The sequence below is a fragment of the Calidris pugnax genome, unplaced genomic scaffold, assembly GCF_001431845.1.
Source record: "Calidris pugnax isolate Ruff unplaced genomic scaffold, ASM143184v1 scaffold95, whole genome shotgun sequence".
Classification (NCBI taxonomy): Eukaryota; Metazoa; Chordata; class Aves; order Charadriiformes; family Scolopacidae; genus Calidris; species Calidris pugnax.
Window position 1 is genome coordinate 11,922,241 of NW_015090885.1, and position 21,402 is coordinate 11,943,642.

General features: G+C 36.8%; 1 protein-coding gene across 4 annotated transcripts in view; it reads left to right on the top strand.

Moving 5' to 3' along the window:
* CBLB (Cbl proto-oncogene B, E3 ubiquitin protein ligase) overlaps positions 1-21,402 on the top strand; it is a 129,739-nt gene that overhangs the window by 912 nt on the left and 107,425 nt on the right. For all 4 annotated transcript variants that reach the window (XM_014947395.1, XM_014947399.1, XM_014947396.1 and 1 more), the window contains exons 2-3: positions 297-455; positions 9,516-9,766. In XM_014947395.1, the coding sequence (XP_014802881.1) occupies positions 309-455; positions 9,516-9,766 (398 nt within the window). In that variant the 5' untranslated portion in view covers positions 297-308. The remainder of the gene's footprint in view (positions 1-296; positions 456-9,515; positions 9,767-21,402) is intronic.

Sequence of the window (21,402 nt, forward strand, 5' to 3'; positions counted from 1 at the left end):
CCGCGGCCGGGCCCCGCCGTCCGCCGGGGGATGCGAGTGTGTGTGTTCCCCCTCCCGCCTGTTGTTGGTGTTGACACTAAGTCCGGGATGGCTTTTGCCAGCGTAAACCCGGGCCAGGTGGGTTTATTAACGCTGCTTGTCATGGAAAGTTAAACTTGTTCCTAAACATGCCCCGGTCTTGCCCTTTTCCTGCCCGCGGAGGAGGAAGCGTTAACTCGCGGGTTGCGGCCAGTTGTTGTGACAAGATGTTTTGTGGAGCACCTTGTGAGGCTGTGTCTCTCTCTCGTTCCGGCCAGCGTGGCTCCCAGATGGCCAATTCCCTGAACGGCCGGAACCCGCGCAAGGGACGGATCCTGTGCTTCATCGATGCCATTCAGGATGCTGTGGGCCCCCCCAAGCAGGCAGCTGCCGACCGGAGGACTGTGGAGAAGACCTGGAAGCTTATGGACAAAGTGGTGAGTGTCTGTGTGAAGACACAGTGAAGAATGAGGCTATTTAAATTAGGTACACACGGGGAAACAGCGTCTTCCTGCAGCTCTAACTGCTGTGCCTTGGGAAGTAAGGGGACTTGTGTTTTAGGTTATTTAAGCACCATTTGTCTCTTTTTTTTTTTCTTCCTTTTTTTTTCTTTCCCTTTCTGTGGCCTCTGGCTATGTTTTTTTTTAATCTTGGTTTGTGGAGGGAAAACAAATGTGTGTGTTTGCCTTAGGCTATTGTTATTTTCAGATCCTTTAAAATGACTCAAACTTGAAGAGCTGTCCTAACGAAAAGCTGCTTAACTTAGACTTGTAATCACATATTCTGTGTGTTTCGTGTTGGATCATATTGTTAGTTGGCTATGTTTTTTTTTAATCTTGGTTTGTGGAGGGAAAACAAATGTGTGTGTTTGCCTTAGGCTATTGTTATTTTCAGATCCTTTAAAATGACTCAAACTTGAAGAGCTGTCCTAACGAAAAGCTGCTTAACTTAGACTTGTAATCACATATTCTGTGTGTTTCGTGTTGGATCATATTGTTAGTCTGCAAACAAGACCTCTGAAGTATGAAACTTCAGTTAAGCTAATCGTCCTGTGAGACATACTCATGATGGCAACATAGATACATTTGTGCTTTTAGGAATGTGCGTGGGGACTGGGGGATGTCACTCTTGTCAGTTTAGTAAACAGATTAGTATGGCACGCCTAACTTTTAAGTGTATGTTCTGCATTTTAATGATTTTTAAGTACTTCTACTCTTCATTTTGAAACCAGAAATACACTGCACTTAAAACTTATTTTTCAGGAAGTGGGGGGATAGTTTTTTTGGATCTTGCATTACTCTGCACCAGCCTGAAACACTTGGTTTAGTACTATACAAAATGACAGCTTGTGTGATGATGGATTAGCTAGGAGAGTTCCTTATCAATGGTAGGAACAGTTTGATTATAACAGGGATAGCTGTGCGGGAGATGCAGTCACTCTGCTTTGCATATGAGGTGGTACTTCCTCTTGAAGCTGTTGGGGAGTGAGAATTACTACCTGTTAGCCTTGGGTCTGTATGGCAAGAGACTTACAACTTTTTAACTCACTGATTCTTCATGAATTAGTCTAACTGCTTTCCCTGAACAAGCTCTTATAAAATGCAGATGTTTAACTTTAAGAAAAGTTTATAAGCAGTTATAATGTCACGGTGGAGGTTATTTCATGTTATATGCCTTGGCAAGTGGTAATTTCGAAGTATTTGATTGAGTCCTTGCATGGTCTCCTTTTTGGTGCTCCAAGAATAGCATCTGTATTTTCAGCCCAATTTCTGATGATTATTAACTGAAAACCCATCATTTATATAAATGGTTACTATCATAAAGACTTTGTTGACGTTTCCTGGTTAATGATCAGGATGCTGTAAACAGTGAGCATCCTGTAATAGGACCTGCAAGTGTAAATACTTGGAAGCAGGCACTCTTCTTCAGTAGAAAGAAGTTTTTGGCTTGGAAACCAGGAATCTGTTTGTCATTGTTGAAACCAGGTGGGCAATGTACGGCTTAATTACCCCCTGTGTCAGGCCATTTACAAATTTATATGTAAGATTGTCTCCTGATTGGTTTGTATATTCGCAGTTACTTGAAAATCCCAACCCCACTGCTTGGGCTTGTGACTTGCTTTTATTCAGCTAATATATGGTAACTGTATTTGTCACTATTACAGCAGAGTATCAGAACAGCCAGTAAGGCCTGTTCTGTAGAAGTCACTGGAAAGGCCGGACGTTGCACTGTGCTTTCTTTTTCATTTTACTGGATAAGTGTCCTCAATTTGGATCTTTAATGTATCCTCTTTAAGCCGCTCTCAGTTAATCAAATTTTATTTCCAAATTATATTAAAGTATACCAGACAGGATGATGTCATAGTGTGAGAATGCTGTAGCTTGCTGCTTTAGTTTTCAGCATTTGGTACTTAATAGTGAAAGGATGTGTTTGAGCAAATTTAATATGTTGGCAAACAAATTTAAGTCTCTTAGCCTTATGTGGAAGTAGGCACAGAAAGGTCATTTTATCCTCTGCCTAGATCAAAAACAGGGATTAAAATTCAAAATAGAAACCTGCTCGATCAACTGTTGTTTCAGATCCCATTTCTGGAGTGTGTCCTATGAGTGATTTCTGTGGGAATCAATGATCAAATTAATACCTAGTGAGGGCAGTAGGCTCTGCAAAGTCAGTGGAGTGCCACCCATGGTAAGATTGTGGCTTTGAGGCCTATTTTGCTTGTTGTAATAACAGTTATTATCCTTGTTTATTCTTTAACTATAATAGCTGTGATAACCATCTTTTTGCTGCAGTGAGGTAGCTAAAGTTTTCTCCCATTCTAAGGTTAGGGAAAGGGAGAATGGAAACAAAGCAAAGCTATTAGCTTGACCAAAGGATGAAAAAAAGAGCAGTCTTAAAAACTAGAGGCAGAGCTCAATGATTTCTGGTTTACATTTCTTTCTTTCTTAAAATTGCCATTTTTTAACTTTCCTTCATTTCTTTCTGTAATTGCCACCTTTGACAGATGAGATTTTCTGTATGAATTATTTGTTCTCAACAGTAAGGGATTAACTGATACTACAAATATTGCTACTCTATAGGATCTATACTATGAGTGTGGTTTTGTGATGTATGTAAAAGTTCTGACTACTTAGATACCATGCAAACTTCTTTGTGTGGAATTGGTTTTATGTCATACTCTGGAATTATTCAGACTTCGTGGTAATATTTGTTTTTCATGGGCTGATGCTTTAGTTGTTAGAATAGGCAGAATATTGCAGTTCTGTTTAAATATCTTCTCTTTAAGTTTCTGTTACCAGTTTGAAAAAATCAAGGATTTTGAGAGTGTTCTTTAGCAGGACAAAATGTTGGTATTTGGCTCCTGGTTAGAGCCCTGTTCGCAAAAGTTACTGTGAGTGACATACTTTCAGGGAATAAAAATAAATAAATAAAATCTTGTAAACAATCAGTGAACGTTGATTTGAATTATGTGTCTGTATATATCTGTGTCTTCGTTTTTATACTTTATCCACTGGGATCTGTACTTTCTGAGGTTTGCTGGTATGTCTTTTTTTTTTCTTTTAATATGAATTTACAGTACTAACTGTGTTATTAGAGGGGCATCAACTGTTAGCATCAATGTCCAGTTTGCCTGCTGCTTTTCTTATGGGTGAGCAGTAGCTTTACCATTAAGAACCAAAAATATTTTGTTTAATTCCTTTGCAATGCAAAGGATAATATTCCTTTTATGGCTTGGAAGGCTAGCCCTGCTTTCCGGTGCTAGTATTCTATAAGCAAGTTGACCATGTGTCTCTGAACTTCTAGCAAGCAAATTACTATTTTTAAAACATGACGTGTATTTTAGAAAGTTCATATCCTGTAAATAAAAAAAATAAAATATTGTTAACAATTCTAAGTCTTCCTTTAAACTATGCATAAATTACATGGGATTATTTTTTTTCCCCTGAGATTCTAAACCTGATTATTTTAAAACCTAGAAACTAGCTGTGTATTACTATTAGAAGACAATCATTATCTTGAGAACAACTTTGGGAGAGATTGTCTATTACCTAGACATGGGAGTAGTTGAGTTAGTTTACCGCTCAGAGGGTTTCAAGCTGATAAAATTGTGACACATTCTGAACAGGATTTTTAAGAACAGGGGTATTTCACCAACTTTCAATCACTTCTCAGTACTTTTATGCATTGGGCCTGAAAATAATTGTTTTCTACCGTTCAGATTAAGAACATTGTCTAAACTGGGCTCTCTGTCATGGTTCACTCAGTTGTTTGACTATATAAATGGATATGGCAATTTGATTTACTATTTAATAATTACCCAAGAGCAAATTAGAGCACATCTTCAAAGCTCATACTATTGACTTAGTAAGTAAAAGCTGTATTACCTCTGTAACTTAGTAATGTGTCTTTCTTTATTAACATTTGTCAGCATCAAAGTTTTCAATAGCATCTGAGTTTAAAGAGCACAGTAGTTGAAACCCCGTGTGCGTTGGTTACTCTTTGCAACAATTTATGTAATCGTTATGTTAATGTGCAACCTTCAAATTAGTTCAATGTCATTGTTGCAAACAGGATCTAGAAAAGAAAATCATCAGTCATAGCCGTGGTATTCTTCAGTGTGTTACCTGGTCAAAGCTGACAGGAAATTTTATTTCCTGTGTACACTGGAAAAAGAATAAAAATTTAAGCAGAGAAATGGAAGGTTCTCTTTTTCTAATCAGAAGAAAGTATAAATGATCCTCCAAAGTCAACTGTCCTTGCGTGTATGTAGCATCAGCATTGTTATTGCTTATTCCTGCAGTATGGAAACATATGGCACAGTTGCTGTGCAGTAGCTGTTGAACAAGTACTTATTGCATTCTCAGCTGAAAAGATCGCTGATTGGTCACCTCTACTTATATTTTGATGAGAAGGCTTCTTTCAGAAAGAAAACCCATCTTTCCATCTTTCTGCAGAAAATAAAGTGCATTGCAGTTAAGGTAGTTTCTGGCAGGAAAAGGCCAGAAGCATAATATTCAGATTTTGTCCATTTTCCTGATCAGCCCCCTTCTTATTAAGTTCTTCAGAATTCATTGTTGGTAACATTGTGTGCTGTGGTTTTCTGGAGAATCGTTATGGTACCTTACTGCAGAGCCACCTTTATGCTGTCAGTGGTGTGTCAAAGTGTTTGACTCTTTTGTACCGCGTGGCAGAAGATACTTGTTCAGTAAGGGGTTTTGAAGTGTAATTTTGGAAGTATGGGAGGTCGGGTGATCTAATTGTTCTAGTCCATTCAGTGCAGCTGAAAACGGTGTTTAGCGGATGTCCTACTCATTAGATCCTTACTCTGTTTTAGCTGTGTTACTTTCCTTGTATTGTCTTTGACTAGCATTAGGTGTTTAAGCAGATTGTTTTAGAGCTGCTACGCTTTGCTTGAACAAAAGTTCTTTTGTCAAATGAGTCTAGGGCTTTCAACTTTATTGTTTGCTTTAAAAAGTGAATAGAAGATAGAGTTTTCTGTAAGAAATTCATTGTCTAAATACAATAGGCATCCATTACTCTCATCTCTGAAGATGCTGTGAAATATAGTGCCTTATAATTTAAGTCAAATATCTTAAAAAAATGTTATGAGTAGTGGTATTGATTTTGGTTGGGGGGGGGGGGGGGGGGGGGGGGGGGGGTTTGGGTTTTTTCTCCATAGGCACTAGAGTAAGCTTATCTGGAAGTTCTGGAGTTAACTGTTTCAAAATCTGTTTCCGGTACCTTAGTTCTTCATGATCAGGATTGCATCTTATTGTTTCTGTGATTCTGGAGTAAATACTTGGATTTACCCTGAGTTGAGGTAGTGAAAGGAGTTTAGCTTTGTCTCAGTTTATCTCAATGAGAGACACATACCCTACTAACTTGCTGACGGACTGCTTTTCATTTTTTAGACTGAATGCTTGCTAAATATATACATGCTTACTTCCAGTCATAACAATACACAAATCACACAGTGATATGATTCATGTCCGCTCCTGAAGTGTTGGTGAGGGTTGCTTTGTAAAGTGCAATATGAAGGTCTTTATTTTTGGTTGGGTTTTTTTTGTTTTGTTTTGAGTTCTGTTTTCCTTTGAAGAAAGGTATGTGTGCCACTTCTGGTTCATTGGTAAATCTTTTTGCGTCAGCAGATGTCATTTCTTATTGCTTACTTTTAATTGTGAACTGCTGTGGTACGTGTCAGGACATCCTGACTCTGGAAACCATATGGTTTACCAGCCATCACTTTACAAACTTACTTCCTTTGGACTGAAACCTTGTGTACTCTATAAAATGAAGAAAGCCATGTACAACTTCAGTGGATCACTGACTTGAATTAATGTTAGTCTTATGCATTCTCATTGTAAAAATGCTAATTGAGTTGTACTGTAGAGGAATTTTTGTATGACTTCCTTAAAGGCTTGTTCTGGAGTTGAAAGTTCTAGTAATGTGCTGTATTTATCTCTAGAAATTTAGCAGAAGGTGAAGCTTTGTAAACCATGATGACCACAGGATCCTGTTTTGATATGTGTATGACTGTATGTAACGTGCCCTGGTTTGAGGGGCTGAAGAAGACTTTCTAGAACATCTGAAAGAGCAACTAATTCTTCTTTATAACTGGGTGGTGGTTTTTTTTTTTTTGTGTGTAGTTGAATGGACCAACTGTTGAAAATGCACTGACCAGAATAAGCAATTTGCTCTTTCCTGTTTTTATATTTTAAATTGTATTTCTTATAGGTACAAAACCACTTACATTCTTGTTGGCACATCTGATCGAAAAGATAGATTTCAGAAAGAGAATTAGTTCTTTGATCATGGGATTTAAGTTAGGATAAATAAGCAATTCGAAATTATTTCAGCCTTCTCTGCTTGTGGTTTGCTCTCATTGCTGACTTTTTGCCTTGAATAAGCATTTTCCATTTTGGCTTTTTTTTTTTTTTCCCATGCGCTTGTTGCTCCAGAAAGTTGTAATGCCTAATCAGTGATACTGATTTGTGTCATCTAAAGTTGGTTTTGGGAGAATGTCAGTCTTGTGTCAAGTTTTCACTAAATCAGAAATCACAGAGAACAAATGTTCAGATGAAAAATGTCTACGTTTTTCATAAAGATTTTCACTTCTGTCTTTGGGTTTCCAGTTCTTCTAACTCTTCTACAAAAAGAAATTTAAATGTCTCTGCATGGATGATCTTCAGATCTGTCTACACGTGCAAATTTTTCGCTCGTGTTTCTGAAATCTCCTTAAAGAATTCTGTCTGTCAGCTTAACGTCAGCGTAACTAAAATAAAATGTTTAATCTCGTTCATAAGTCTCTCTTGTTAGTTCCTTTCTTGATCATCTGGGGTGATACCATCATTCTGCCTTCACACAGGGAACTCCTTTGCTTGAACTCTCTTAAAAGTTGTGTCTGAATCTTTCAGATTGAGATGTGATTCACAGATAAATATGACCTTGTGTGTCAATCCATTCACCTAAAACTCTTATCCAGGCCTTGCCATTTTGTGTATCAGTTAAGTTCAGCTTTGCTTTTTTGACCATGGAAGGAAGAATGCCATCATATCCAGCCTGTATACTTCAAGAAGGCTGCTGCAGGCATCACCTAACCCACGACTTGCACCATGTTGTCCTTTTCTTTATCCTGGTAATCTTCTCTTTATCACATGAAATATAAACAAGTTATATTCAGCTTCAAAGTCTCTTGCTGTCTTGCTCTTGCAGTTATGAACTGCAGTTCAAGACTTCATCACCTGATGAAGAGATGACCAAACATCTTTATGCTTTACTTTTTTTTTACTGGGGAGGAATTCCTTTATGAACCACTAAATTATTTTAAAGCTTGCCTCGAAACTTTGCTGTTTATATCTAGAAATACTTAACTGTTGAACCACGCTTTAGCATGTTGAACAGTGTTGCTCTCATGTGTCCGTATTTGCCTTTCAACCCTCTGCTGTCTTTTTCTTTCCTACTGGGATTGTAAATTTCTCTGTGGGAAGGGCTGTCAGTTCTAGAACACATCAGAAGGGTTCCTGATCCATTACTTGGTCTAGTAGGTGAAAAAATAATAGAAGTTACTAAAGTAACAATGGATCAGTGAAATGAGGGGAACTATTGCAAATGTCATGCTTTAAATACTGCTTTTGAATGGTTCTAACATTTCTATAGTAGTAAGGAGTTTGCACTGTTCTAATGGTGCCAGGCTTGTGTTGTTTTTTGGTTTTGTTTTTTTTTTAAAGCTTGCTAGAGCTTTAATTTTGTCCACTCTATCTCCACCTTTCTAACTACAACCCCAGTTACCTAAATCAAATGGCTGTTGTGTTTTTGTGTGCATGTGTCAGAGGGGAAAAACATTTATGTGTTTGCTTTGCTGCTTGTGGTGCATGAAGGTCTGTAAGAGGCAACCCTGTTAAGGTAGTGAATTTCTTAATGGTGTAGATCTAGAAATTGATGGAGGGGTCAGCAATAGTGATACAACTTTGAATTTGGAGAGTTGAATGATAATAGGATACAAGTTTGGTTCCGACCCCAGAAATGCTCAAGACTGCTTTAAAAGTTGCTACATTAGTAGGGATAGGAGTTTGCTTTCAACAGTATTAAGATGTTTTTGCAGCCTCGTTAGTTACCTCAAAAGAATGTCAAAGTCACAAATATATAATGTGGTGATCTCCAAATGATACCTATAAAACTTTTATACCACATGGACTTAATTTTTTCTTAAGTATTTGCATATGTACAGCCTCACGCACGTGTCAAGAATGTGTCCCTCTGCCCTGTTTTATCTGAGCATAGATAGCTCAATGCAGTAGCCATTTTTGTGCCATTTAAAAACATGATGATTCCAAGTCCATTAAGATGTTATTATCTATTACAACCATGAACTGGAAAACATTGAGTTTATAATGTTTTGTTTCCTGGTTTATGATATCTGTTTGTGAGTGACTTGATTTCTATCTGTTATAGCTAATAACTTTTGAACCATTGGTGACCATTCAGATTATTTTCTTATGTGTAGAGCTCTCAAACTTTAAATTCCTGTAGGTTCTAAGAGGTTATATTGTTGGATAGGGAAAAGAGAGAGCCAGCAGATGACAAGGTAAATTGTAAGATCAGTTCTTATTAGACATGTAAACATCCATAGGGAGGTTCTCAGCAAACAGATCTGTAAAAAACTACTTTTCTTGGCATTGATTGCATACTATGTTTTGATAATATACTCCTTAGCACACAGTAGGCAGGCAAAGACATTCTTACTTCAAAAGCAAAGCCCCAAACTATGTAAGTGAGCTTGTTTGCTGTTTATAGATGTGGTGGGATTAAGTTAAATTTTATATCCTTTGACATTAGAGACTATGTTGGGATTTCATGGAATATAAATGAAGTAGGATTTAATTCTTTGTGCCTGGAGGTTAGAGAAGTACGTTTACACCTATTAATTTTAAGATGTCAGATCAATTTTTGCCCCAACGTATTTCTTGTCTTTTACATTCTCTTGTTTTCGCTTACAGGTAAGATTGTGCCAAAACCCAAAGCTTCAACTCAAAAACAGCCCACCTTACATACTTGACATTTTACCAGACACTTACCAACATTTGCGACTTATACTGAGTAAATGTGATGACAACCAGAAACTTGCACAACTCAGTGAGAACGAATATTTTAAAATCTACATTGACAGTCTCATGAAAAAATCGAAACGGGCTATAAGACTCTTCAAAGAAGGAAAGGAAAGAATGTATGAGGAGCAGTCACAGGACAGGTAAGTGAAATATTTAAATATGAAGTAGATTGTCTGGCCTGTTTGCATTCTTAACACTGTTTGTCTGCAGCCATTGTGTTTTGACTTTTTTAATTATTTAAAGAGCAGAAATATTTATTTGGATTCATTGACCCTGCAGGTCAATCAGTAATTTGCTGGATTTGTTCCACTGCGTGCTCTTATCTGTCACTTTGTGACCTTTAAAACCAAGTGCATTTCCTTCATAAAACATTCATTTCATTGTAATTACTTGTTCACAGAGCCTTACAGTACATAGTTTTTTTTCTGGCAGAGAGTGAGTGACTGTTACTTGGATTTAGCTTGACCTCCCTACTCCAGTTCTTAAAACTGTGGGAGCCATGATACATATTGACTTAGAGCTTTCACAAGTGATGAAATGGAGTGAAACAATATTCACTTTTTTAAGTTATTATGTGATGTTAGCATAAGGTGATGGTAATGTTGTTTTGGTGCTGAGAAGCCTTTTCAGAAACTTAACGGATTCCTGATTTGCAGTAGTTCAGTTTTAGTAACAGGGATTAGTGTCCACTTTATGCGTACTTTTGGTGATGAGTGAAGAGGCTTTAAAAGTTTGATTTTATTGCCTAGTATTTTAAAAACAATATTTCAAGAACCACTGTGCAAAATCTGCAGTTTTGTTTTGGGAAGGAGTACAGCAGTTTCACGGCAGTCAGGCTCTGCTATGTGTGGTGCGTCTTTAAGTCTATTCAAATAAAAGGTATGATGCTGATTCCAGACTTTCTGCTTTTTAAAGGAGATACTGGGAAATGGGAAATAGAGAGGAAGTGAATGAAGGATTGTATCCTGCCATTCTGCCTGCACCTGAGCTCAGGGGCAGGGTTGTAGAGTAGTTTCAGCTTGTGAAACTGTTGGTAGAAGCAGTGAAATATCTACGTTCTTGTAAATGTCACTGCTGTTATGTTTGATTTATATGTATGTTCCTTGCAGATCTTCAGCAATGACTATAGCTATTCAGTATACTGGGGTAGCCTCCTGTGCTTAATAAGGTGTCTGAAGCTTGCTTAACATCTAAGGAGCTTTTTTTAAAGTATGTAAAGACTGTGCAATTGTGAATATACTTGGAGCGATTTGCCTAAGAGGAGCAGAATACACTCTTTGAACTGTTTTAGTGATGAGTAAAGATCTTGATTAATGTTTTTTGTGTTTAAATTCATAAGCATATAAAGGAACATTTTTCACTGTAGATGCACTCTTACCAGAACCCCTGGAAGAATTGTTCAGCATTGAGCCTATGGGTTCTTTTTCCATATCCCATTTGTTGTATGTACAGAAGTCAGTCTGTTGCAAAGGAAATAAAAACCTTTTATGGTAAGGGAAAATTGACATAAATGGTTGCATTATGTAAACAGGTTTTATTTTGACTTCCCTATGTTGTATGAAACCCAGATTTACTTATGGTTTTACTTAGTTAGCAATAAATTAAAGCCAGTTCTAGTGTCACTTTTTAAAAACAGTTTATGTCCTCTTTGCAGTCATTCAAACAGTGTCTTTGTAACTGTATCTAGTTGCTGGAGTTGCTTGCTTCTTTCCAATTACCTGCTTCATCTCCTGCATAAAGGTAGCAGTGGTGGTATAAAGGTGTCTTGTGAAGCAAACATTTTTTGCAGAAGGTAAAGTTAGCATATTTACTGTCATTTATTCGGGCCATTCTTGTGGCATGATTGGAGAGGAGGGATTTTAAACCAAAACATAGTAATGAAGTGCACTTAATCACAGTAACTACTTCAGGCTCTCTGAATTTGTATTTCAGAAGCTGACAACTATATTATTTTGCCTAAATGATGAAGTTTGAACCTTGAGGAAAGGAGTGCAATAGAAATGTTTCTGCTGAATTCTGACTGTATGTCAGAATACTTAAAAGCGTAAGCATTGTTTCAGCAGTTCATGCCATTGTAAGTTAAGTCTGCATCTTTGTGACTTCAGTGCACCCTCTTTCATCTACTGGTGATGTGTTATCTGTAGGTGTGACCTAGTTTAAAGTTGAATGAAGGTGTACTTTTTTGCTGAGCCCTATGACTAGGTACCTGTTCACTCTGCAGTGCTTCAACATGCTTAATGATGTTAATTCTTGTTAAATTAATAAAAGAAGCTGTTAATGTTTTTAGCTGCTTTTCCTCCAAATATGCCTTCATTAACCTAAGTATGTTGTTAATGTTATAATGCAAATGTAGGAGTGATCATTTAAATTAAGTGTTTTTTGAAAAGACTTATAAAATAACTGTCAAATTGAAGCAAAAAAAAAAAAAAAGCCAAAAGCCTCTCGTGTCAACACCTGGCCAGTTTCCGTGGTTTTCACTTTTGCATTTCTGTTTTGTTTTCTGTTAGTGTCTCTGTGGTTTCTGGATAAAAGGTCATCATGAAAAAGAGAAACTTGCTGGATTTCAAAGCATTCTTATATATATCTGATTGGTATACTTTTAACCCGTTAGGGTTATTGAATAATCTTTTCGCTTCTATGGTGATGGTACAATTAGGAACCAGTGCCAGTATACATGTGATTTTTATTTGCCTGATGACACCAAAATAACTGTACTGTGATGAATTTGTCATGAATTTTAGTTGTCAAAGATCCTTTGGATGAAACAAGATAGTGTGCCAGTCAGATTATGTACAAATGACTAAAACAAAAGCTTACATTGTGATGATGTAGCCTCTCTATCTTGCATTCCACGTCAAACACGTATGATAGCTGTTTAAAAGTAGTTGGTGTTGGCATTCTCAGCTTTATAGGATGAGTCTTGCTAAGCAGAGAAAGTATGGCTTACAAGTTTGTTTATTGTATATGAATTGCATTTACCTTCTGGGTATGGCATCTAATATAAAATTATGTCATTTCATAGTCCTCTTGCTAAATGAAGTAAGAGATGACGCTCAATAGATTCTGTAAACTGTACTAAATATGGTATGCACAGAAATTTATGAAGTAATTTAAAGGTTTTTTTTTTCTTTTTTGTAACAGGTTTTACTTTTCAAATGTTATTAACACAGGGTTATTAAAATTACTGAGTAAGGTACATCCGCTCTTCTTAAAAGGCTTTCTGTGTCTTTGAGGGGTCTGGGATTTTGGGTTGGGGGTTGCTTTTTTTTTTTTTCCTTCCCCTCCCCTTGTTGTTTCTTGGGAAGTAGACTAAAGCTGGAAGGCATAATTTCTGTGAAGTCCAAACTTCTTTTGTCTTGCTGCATTCCAGAATTATGCATCCAAAAAAACCCAAGAACACCACTTTGTAAACTGACAGTTCTTTTTAGATAAATATTTTAGCCAGGTGTAGAAAACAAGGACGTAAGTTACAGTAATAAGACTGGAGGATGAATAAAGTGGCAGTGGGGAGATTATATTTGGATTCATTCAAGATGCTGGTCTTCAGGTCTAACCCAGCCAGTTCTTAGTAATGGAGACAAGTGTGAGCTGTAAATTGTGTCCTTGGTAGAACGTATCTTGATGTAACTTGTTCATTGTTTGTTTTAATATTGCGTGCCTTCTGCTATATGCCCTTTACTTGAGGAGAAGAGGAAAAGTGTAAAACCAGGGTGTATACTTGTTTTTAATAATCTCTTCAATGCTGCTTGGTTCAGCCAAAATTACTTGGCTATCTGTTTTTAAGTGGCATTGCAGAAGTGGAAGAGGAAGATAAGATGAAACATGGACATTTCTTAATGCGGGCAGTACAGGTGAAGGTGGTAAGAGGAGAAGAGCTGAGCTGGTTTTGGGGTTGATGTAGGAAGAGGTGTGTGTGTAGGGAAAGGCAAAGTCAAGGAAGTTCTTCAAGTTGACCAGAAAATCACTCCTGTTCCTGTACAGAAAGCCTTGCTGAATTTCTTGTGCATCCCACCATTTGGTGTCTTGATTCAAATTGCGTGTTTCTAGATTTTACAGCTTGATGAAGTGTTTTGTTAGTGCAGAATTCTTATATTCTCTAAGTCTTCTAGGGAGGTCTTACACCTATGCTTCAAGTGATAGATCTGGTTTTCCTTTGTTACTGTTCATGCTGGTTAGTGGGTTTATAAAGTATTCCATTTCTCTTCTTTAAATCTGTGTTGACAACTGAGATCACTTAAGGTTCTTGAATCAAGTCCCTGAACTGGCACATCAAAGTACACAACATCGTTGGTAGAGACCTTTCTACTGCTGAAATTTCTAGCTCATTCCATGTTTATTCTAAAAGTACAGACGATAAGAAGTTACAAGGGTAAGCATCAGGATGGACTTCATTTATGTCAGCTGCAGTGCAGTAACAGCCATTTGTGTATTTCTGTCCTGTGGTGAGAGGTAGCTTACCCTGCTTCTTCGAATTACTTCATCTTGTACCACAACCTTGCTGTTTTATTTACAGGAAGTTAGGAAGTTTATAACTTAGCTTTGTAACTTGTTCATGTCTCCAGACAGAGGAGATGCTATTGATTGAGAGAAGGTTAAAGAAAGGTATATTTTGACTTCAGCATGATTTTATTTGGACAAGCTAAGATTGTTTTGGCTGAAGGTTTTCTTGTTTGACAGATAGAATATACAGATTCAGGAAAGGTTGTTAATGGCTCTTTTCATAGAGCCACTTTTGGCTATTGGTTAACATCACAAAGAGAACTCAGTAATTGTCAGATAGTAGGGATGGCAGCCTTCACCAATCCAGGTGATTGGATTTGAAATTGTGATCTTGTGGTGAAAGTTATTGGCTCTTTAGAATTCTATGATTTTTTCACACTTTCCAAGCATATTATATAGCGGTTAGTCGTCAGTAAATTCTGAGCTGAATAGTTAGGCTATACATACCATCTATGTGTTGCCTGACATGATCTGTAAACTCCTATAAAGCTACATCAACTTCTTTTAGAGCTCAAATATATTGATTGTTTTATTCTAATCTTGCTGGATCTAATATTTGTCCTTTCCTTGCTTGTATATATTTACCAGTATTTTTAGAGGGTTCCTTCACTAGGTTTTTAGGAAACGAAGCCGCCTTACTCTGCTCGAAAGGCTTCTGGACTATTGACTCATTGCTTGAACTCCTATGCTGTCCATAGAAAAAAAGAGGGCATTTTCTCTTTTGATGTATAGCCTATAATACAGTAATTGGGAATGGAACTTGGCTACAATAAATAGCCTCTAATAAAGAGGCTTCTTCTGAGGGAAATAGAGTGCATGACTGATTGGATGGGGTTCATGGGAGAAGGAAATACAATGATTTTTTTTTTTTTTTTTTTGGAAGCTTTTATGTTATGGTGAGAGTTTCCACTCTCTTCTCCCCTCCCTGTTCCCTAGATGTGACGTAAAACCAGATGTGAACCAAAACAGTTTTAAGAAACCTCTTGGTGTACCTGAACCACATGAGTAATTGACCTTCAGTGCAAATTTAGTGAAGCGCAAGCCATTTACTATTTTTGGTTCTAGTCTAAATTAAACAAGGAGTGTTACACAAACACACCTTCAGACAAAGAGACTCCTGTTGTAGAGGTGAGGTGAGAACATGTGGAGGTTACAAATGGTAGGACAGTGTTATGACAGCTTGTTCTCAACGTAAATGCAAATGGATTGTGTGACTGCAGTTGCTGTAAGGCAGTATTTAAATTTGTAGATGTTTTTGATCATATTCAGTACTTGGGAAGAGTATTACCAAATGAGAACAAAGGAAGTATTAGTACCAGAATAACTTAAAGGCAACAATTTATTCAAATTGCAGAGGAAGATGAGGATTTTAAAACAACAAAAGATTCTAAGTGGAAAAAATAACGGCTTGTGAATTCTTATAATTGATTTAGATACTTGATTCATATCTAGTTGGATACAGGAGGGGCAATATGTGTACTTCATTTGTCTTTTACTTTTTACCCTGTTATAAAATCAGACAGCATTTTCTGTTAGTGCAAGTCTCTTTCATACATCTTGCAGATGACGTGGTGTTGACAGTCACATCTGAGCAGAGATCAACTGGTTGTGAGGGGATATACATAGTGTGATCTATTCCTTGTTGCACTTTGTATAATTTTATACCTATGAAAAGCACATGTAATAATGTTGCCAAATTATGATGCCATAACATTTATACCCACTTGGTGCAGGTTTGAAAGCTCTCAAAAAAGCACAGAGTTAGGGAAATCAGTCCTACAGACTTTCCATGTCTTATATATTAATTTCCTTTGTGATAAACCTAATGACAGTTCTACTACTAGGATTATACAATATGACTGATGCAGTGTCTATACTAACATAGTTTTCTACATTGTTCTATTCAGCTTTAGAAAGCAATATAAGATGACAAAATGAGCTGGGAAGAATAGGTAGTTTTCTGAAAATACAGTACTCTTGGTCAGAGAGGTTTGGAAGTACTCCTGTCTGATTTGGCAGTGAAGATTCTAGTGCCCATTTCTGCTTTATAAACGCACAGTTTCTCACATCCTTTCACCATACTTGTCTGCAGGGTTTCTGCAGGGAAGAGCTGTGCTTGCGGAGGCAGGCCATGGTTGCCAACTATAAATGGAGCTATGTTCTTAGGTATGGTAAAGCCCAGCTGATCATAGCAAGATACCAACTTTAGGGTCGTCTTGACAAACAGACAGCACTGACTCCTGAATTTACTGAGTAGAAGGGAAGGCTTCTGTAATGGACCTGAAAGGATCTTTCATCATTCGCTTTTGAACGTGTGGTTGATTTTTAGAAAACTTGGTCTTTGCTTCTCTATGTCAGAAGTAATCTGTGCTCCAGTGATTAGGTATTTGTTTTGGGATGCCTTCAACACTAGCCTTTGTGATGGCAGCTACTTATCATGCAAAAACGAATGCAGAGAAAGCTTTTAGTAGAAAGCATCCATTTTTATGAAAAGTATGTCTAAACATATAAACATATTTAATTTTAATTTCAAGTTATAAAAATAAGTTGCTTCCTTTCCCTACTGTTCTGTGGCAGTGTTTTCCATTAAAAATTAGAAAGATGAAAAAATAAAAATCTGCTTTTATTCAATAAAGAAATGAAAAGGAAGTTGGGAATAATCACTTTGAAGTGGTACACTTGCTGTTTAGTTAATAGAACTCTTTTGCCTGTCTTTGAAAGTAAAGCAAAGCCAGTTTATAAAAACAGATGTGCTGTAGCGATAATTCTTTTATCCAAAGAATGCTTGATCCAAAATCAGGCTAGAAGACATGATTGTGATGTATCTAAACCTATATTAAAGGAAGGTTTCACTAACCTGTACAGAGTAGGAAATAACCTTAGTCTGAAAATAGGAGAAATGATATGCTTTGATTAACACAGTCAGTTTGAGTTCAGAACAAGAGAGACAGAATGAGATATTGATGGAGCAGATGATAGATGGAACTATCCAGTTCCATTCATTGAATGTAAAGTTCAAGAAAGAGTACTTTGATAATTTCATTAAATTTTAAAAATACTTTATGATCATTTGACATAAATATTTCTCTTCTTATTATTCTGTTATTCAATATTAATAAAGTTATTTTACCTGAGTCTTAAATATAGCACAAAAGAGTAGGATTATTAAGTTGCATACAGGGTACCTTTTATGCTTGTGGGTTTTTATCAGTGGTTGCACAGTCTCAAGTTAACTTTGTCTTTGCAGATTCTACACTGGAACATAAAGTAAACAAAAGAATGTGAAGTAAAATATATATTGAAGAATGTATTGACTTTATACTTGCAAAGATCTTGACAGATCAGAAAAATGGTGAATGAATAACTAATTATGTTTCTTCTTTTCAGTAATATTTGATCATAATGATTATGACTTCACTGTTTTTCTGGTATGTCTGATGTAAAGGTAGATTTAACTGTATTTCTTCCTAATGTGATGTAACACAAACTAAGGGGAAACATATAGTAGATATATAAGAAACGTTTTTTGGAAAATATGATGAAAGATTCTAATCAGTGCTCGATACTATTAGTCTTATCAGCTCCTGACTAGTGGTTAGCTCTCTTCTTGAGCTCAAACTCAAAGTATTGCACAGTATCTGTTCATACTGAGATAACTGGGAGTGGAGTATAGATTCTCACAGAAAGTACTTGGCATATTGCAGGATTGGATTAGACCCTGGGTACGGATGGCAGAAAGAAAAGGATCTGTGTGCTTGTTTTTGTTTTTAAGTGAGTAAAATAAATGTCTGTTGCAGAGTCTGACTAGTTATATCTGGGGTGCAGTTTTTCTGGTGTCTGTTGACTAACTTGGTCAAAGAACTGAAACCTACATACTTACTAGAAAATGTGATCGCTCCCTAGCTTACATTTGTTACATTCTGTAACAAAGTCTAGTTTTGCTTACAGTAAGAATAAAGAAACGTTTTAATAAGCTTAATTTGTTTCTTTTTTGCGTGTGCCAGGCTTTAGTGATATCCTAAAGGCTTTTGCTAACCTATTTGTCCTGAAAAAAAACCCAGACACCTTAATTGGCTCAATGTCAGAAATACTATTGACTTTTTAAGAGGAGACAGGTTCATTTGTTAGCTCTCACTCTTAAAATAGGACATTTTCGGCAATACTGTTTAAAAAATGACTGCATGAGAAAAAATTTGCCTTTTGTTACAAGTTAAAGGGCATTAATGCAAGACAGACAAACTTATTAGCATCTGTTTTCAAACTGTTCCAATGGAAAATGGTGCTTAGCCAACAGAATATTCTGTGAACTCATCTTGGAGTTGATTCTGAGTCATGAATGTTTGTCATGGGAAGTATGAAATGCAGGGTGAGTAATAAAACATCTTGTACCTAAGAACATTTGTAAGAACTGTGTTTAATTTTTTTCTTTTAAAGCATTTGTTAATTAGTGAGACCTTACAGGTGCATATCCAAGAGCTGGCCTTTAGTTCTAACTACTCTCTGGTGGGAGAGTGTGTAAAGATGAAGAGAAACACCTTCAGATTTTTTTCATGTCAACATTTTAAACAGATTATGGGGCTACAGAGGATTAGTTATTGTGTTAATCTTCAAAAATTAAAGGGTCGTATTGCTAGATTATTTAGGGTTTAATATCAAACTCCTTGCACGCTTCTTATTTGGAAGAACAGTTAGTTCTGACATGAGAAAAACCAATAGCTTCTTTAAAATCAAAGTTTTAAGTTTCAGCAGGTATGGTACTTCCACCAGTACACTTAGAGTAGAACTGTGTAAGCTGTATTTAATACTTTATAAATGTGTATGTTTAAGGAAGCTATAATGCAACAAATAGAGCCTGAAAACATTTCTGTTTGTTGTCATTCAAATATACACCCTGTTGTGAAAATTCTGAAGTGAAGGTTGATGTCACAAACCTTGAACCTGTGTTCCAACTATTATTTGTCATTAAAAGTGATGACAATCTCCGTGAAGAACATCTGCTCGCCTAATGCACCAGCAATGAAGATGATGTCTGTATTAAAACTTAACTTATTATATTTTTTTTCCCAAGTGTTTGTTTTAAAATGTTAGAAAAAACCCTACTTTTTGTAATGAAATGTTGTCCTTACTTCCAGCTCTGAAATACTGAAATATGAAAAGTACATATTTGATTGCTAGCTCATCTGAATAATGCCACATGGGCCGTAATTGAGAGGCTGTATTAGTATTTTTGTTAGAACAGAGAGTTTGGATACCTATGCTTTATTTCTAGTTAGGTTACTTTGGTTATCTCAGTCATCAGGTCATCTGTGTCTGTTAAGTATTATGTTATAAATTCACAGTCCAGCACTTTCAGGTTTTTCTAGAATAAAGAGTAGTATTTAGGGTTTATGCTTTTGACTATAGTACCAGAATAATGGTGGATGACAGGAGCGCTGATAAAGGCTTGTGTCTGTTCTAACTTCATATAAATTTTTAATCCACTTTGTAACTGCGTCTTACTGACAGCTCATTCCCAGTAGCCAATGCTTCAGTGTTTTTACAACTTAATGATACATGTTCTGTGCTGCAATTGGGGAAAATACAGAAAATGTGGCATATATAGCCAATTTTTTTTTGCCTGAGGAAGCCATATGTCAGCAGGCTGAAATCCTTTCCCCGATACTCTTATTAAATGGACGTCTTTAGGATAGCAGACTAGAAGGCTATATTGCATTATATTTTTCGAAACTCTGCGTATCCTTTTTTGCTCCATAATTCATGGCTGTGTAGCAAATACACAAAGATTCAAAGTAAAAAAAGTACGTAACATCCTGTTCATGTGTTTTCTTTTACTGTTAATCCCCATAATTAATGCCCTATGAGGAATGGGGCTCTAATGACTTACAGAGCACAGTAATATAAAAAGACCGTGCTCATCTGGGAGGTGTCCATTAGTATGGATCACTGGTGACCCAGTTGGTACGCAGCTGTCCTCCAGTCTATGCATATGTGGTTTCATTAACTACACGCATATCTGTCTGACAGGCCGGTAATGATTATCTAAAAGGAACCTTGCCTTATGAAATTGTCTATGTGCCACTGAGAAAGAGTAGTTTGTTTTCTCTCATTTTTTCCGCTTTGATTGGGAGAAAAAAAACCAGGCGAGGGAAGCTGTTCAGTGAGGGTGAGGATCATAGGTCCCAGCAGTCACTTTGAAATAATCATTAATGAAGCCCAGTGCCAGGAAGAGACATGTTTGAACACAGCATAGCAGTTTTTTAGTGACTTGAAGCATCCATACAAAAGGCTCTTCTGAAAGGGCTAAGGGTTTTTAAGTTTTCCTTTGTTTGTGCTGCATGAATTTAGCATTACTAATGCTAAACTGTAATGAGCGACATAAAAGATAAACATAGCTTGTTAGAATGTGAAAATGTATTTTTAAATGGACTTAGAGGACAGACTGTTGGATGTTTGTTTTAAAAAGCCGTCCTTTATTAAATTGGTGATTTCTAGGAATGCAGTTTGTTGTTGAGATGAATGACTGAAAGGAGTTTTGACATAAGTGCTTGAAACCTGTAAGCACGACCCACCCAGCTACTGGAAGGATGATAGCTGAGGAAGAAATGGATGGCTAAAATATTAGAGAAATAAATTAGCTGATATTTACTCAAAATAAAGCACCAAGAGGGCAACACCCACCTCCTAGTAACTGTCGTAACATGGTAAAAATATCTAGTGGCTAAATCCTTCCAATATAATGGAACAGAAGAATCGTATCTGTTACAGCGCTTTGAGGCCAAATTTATGAACGGCTGTCAGGGACAAAAAAAGAAGTGTAAATGTGCAGTTCCTCTGTTTATTTGTACTTCTTTTTCAGGTAATCCTCTACTCTGCAGCACGTCTTTCCAAGGCAATCTTTTCCTTAGGCAATTACTTGTTCACACTTGTTTTAAGCCTGTTGGGGAGTTCTTGCTGCCTTGTGCTTGATGTACATAAATAAACTGGAAGGCAGGAGGGAGGGGGCACACACAGGACAAGGACAAGTCAGCCTTACAGTGAAATCAGCTGACAGCTGTGAAGACATTGTTTAAGTTGTGGATATCCATGGAGCTGGTATTTAAGATACCTGTCATCCTTCTGTACGCTTGTGGAACACCAGTTCCATAAGTGCCAGCCATTTGCCGTATAAACGGGAGGCAGAGTATTCATTACTGGAACTTTGTGTGTGAGTTAGAGTTGACAAGAGAAGAAATATAAAATTTCTCAAAGGACATGTCATGTTGTACTTTACCCTGTA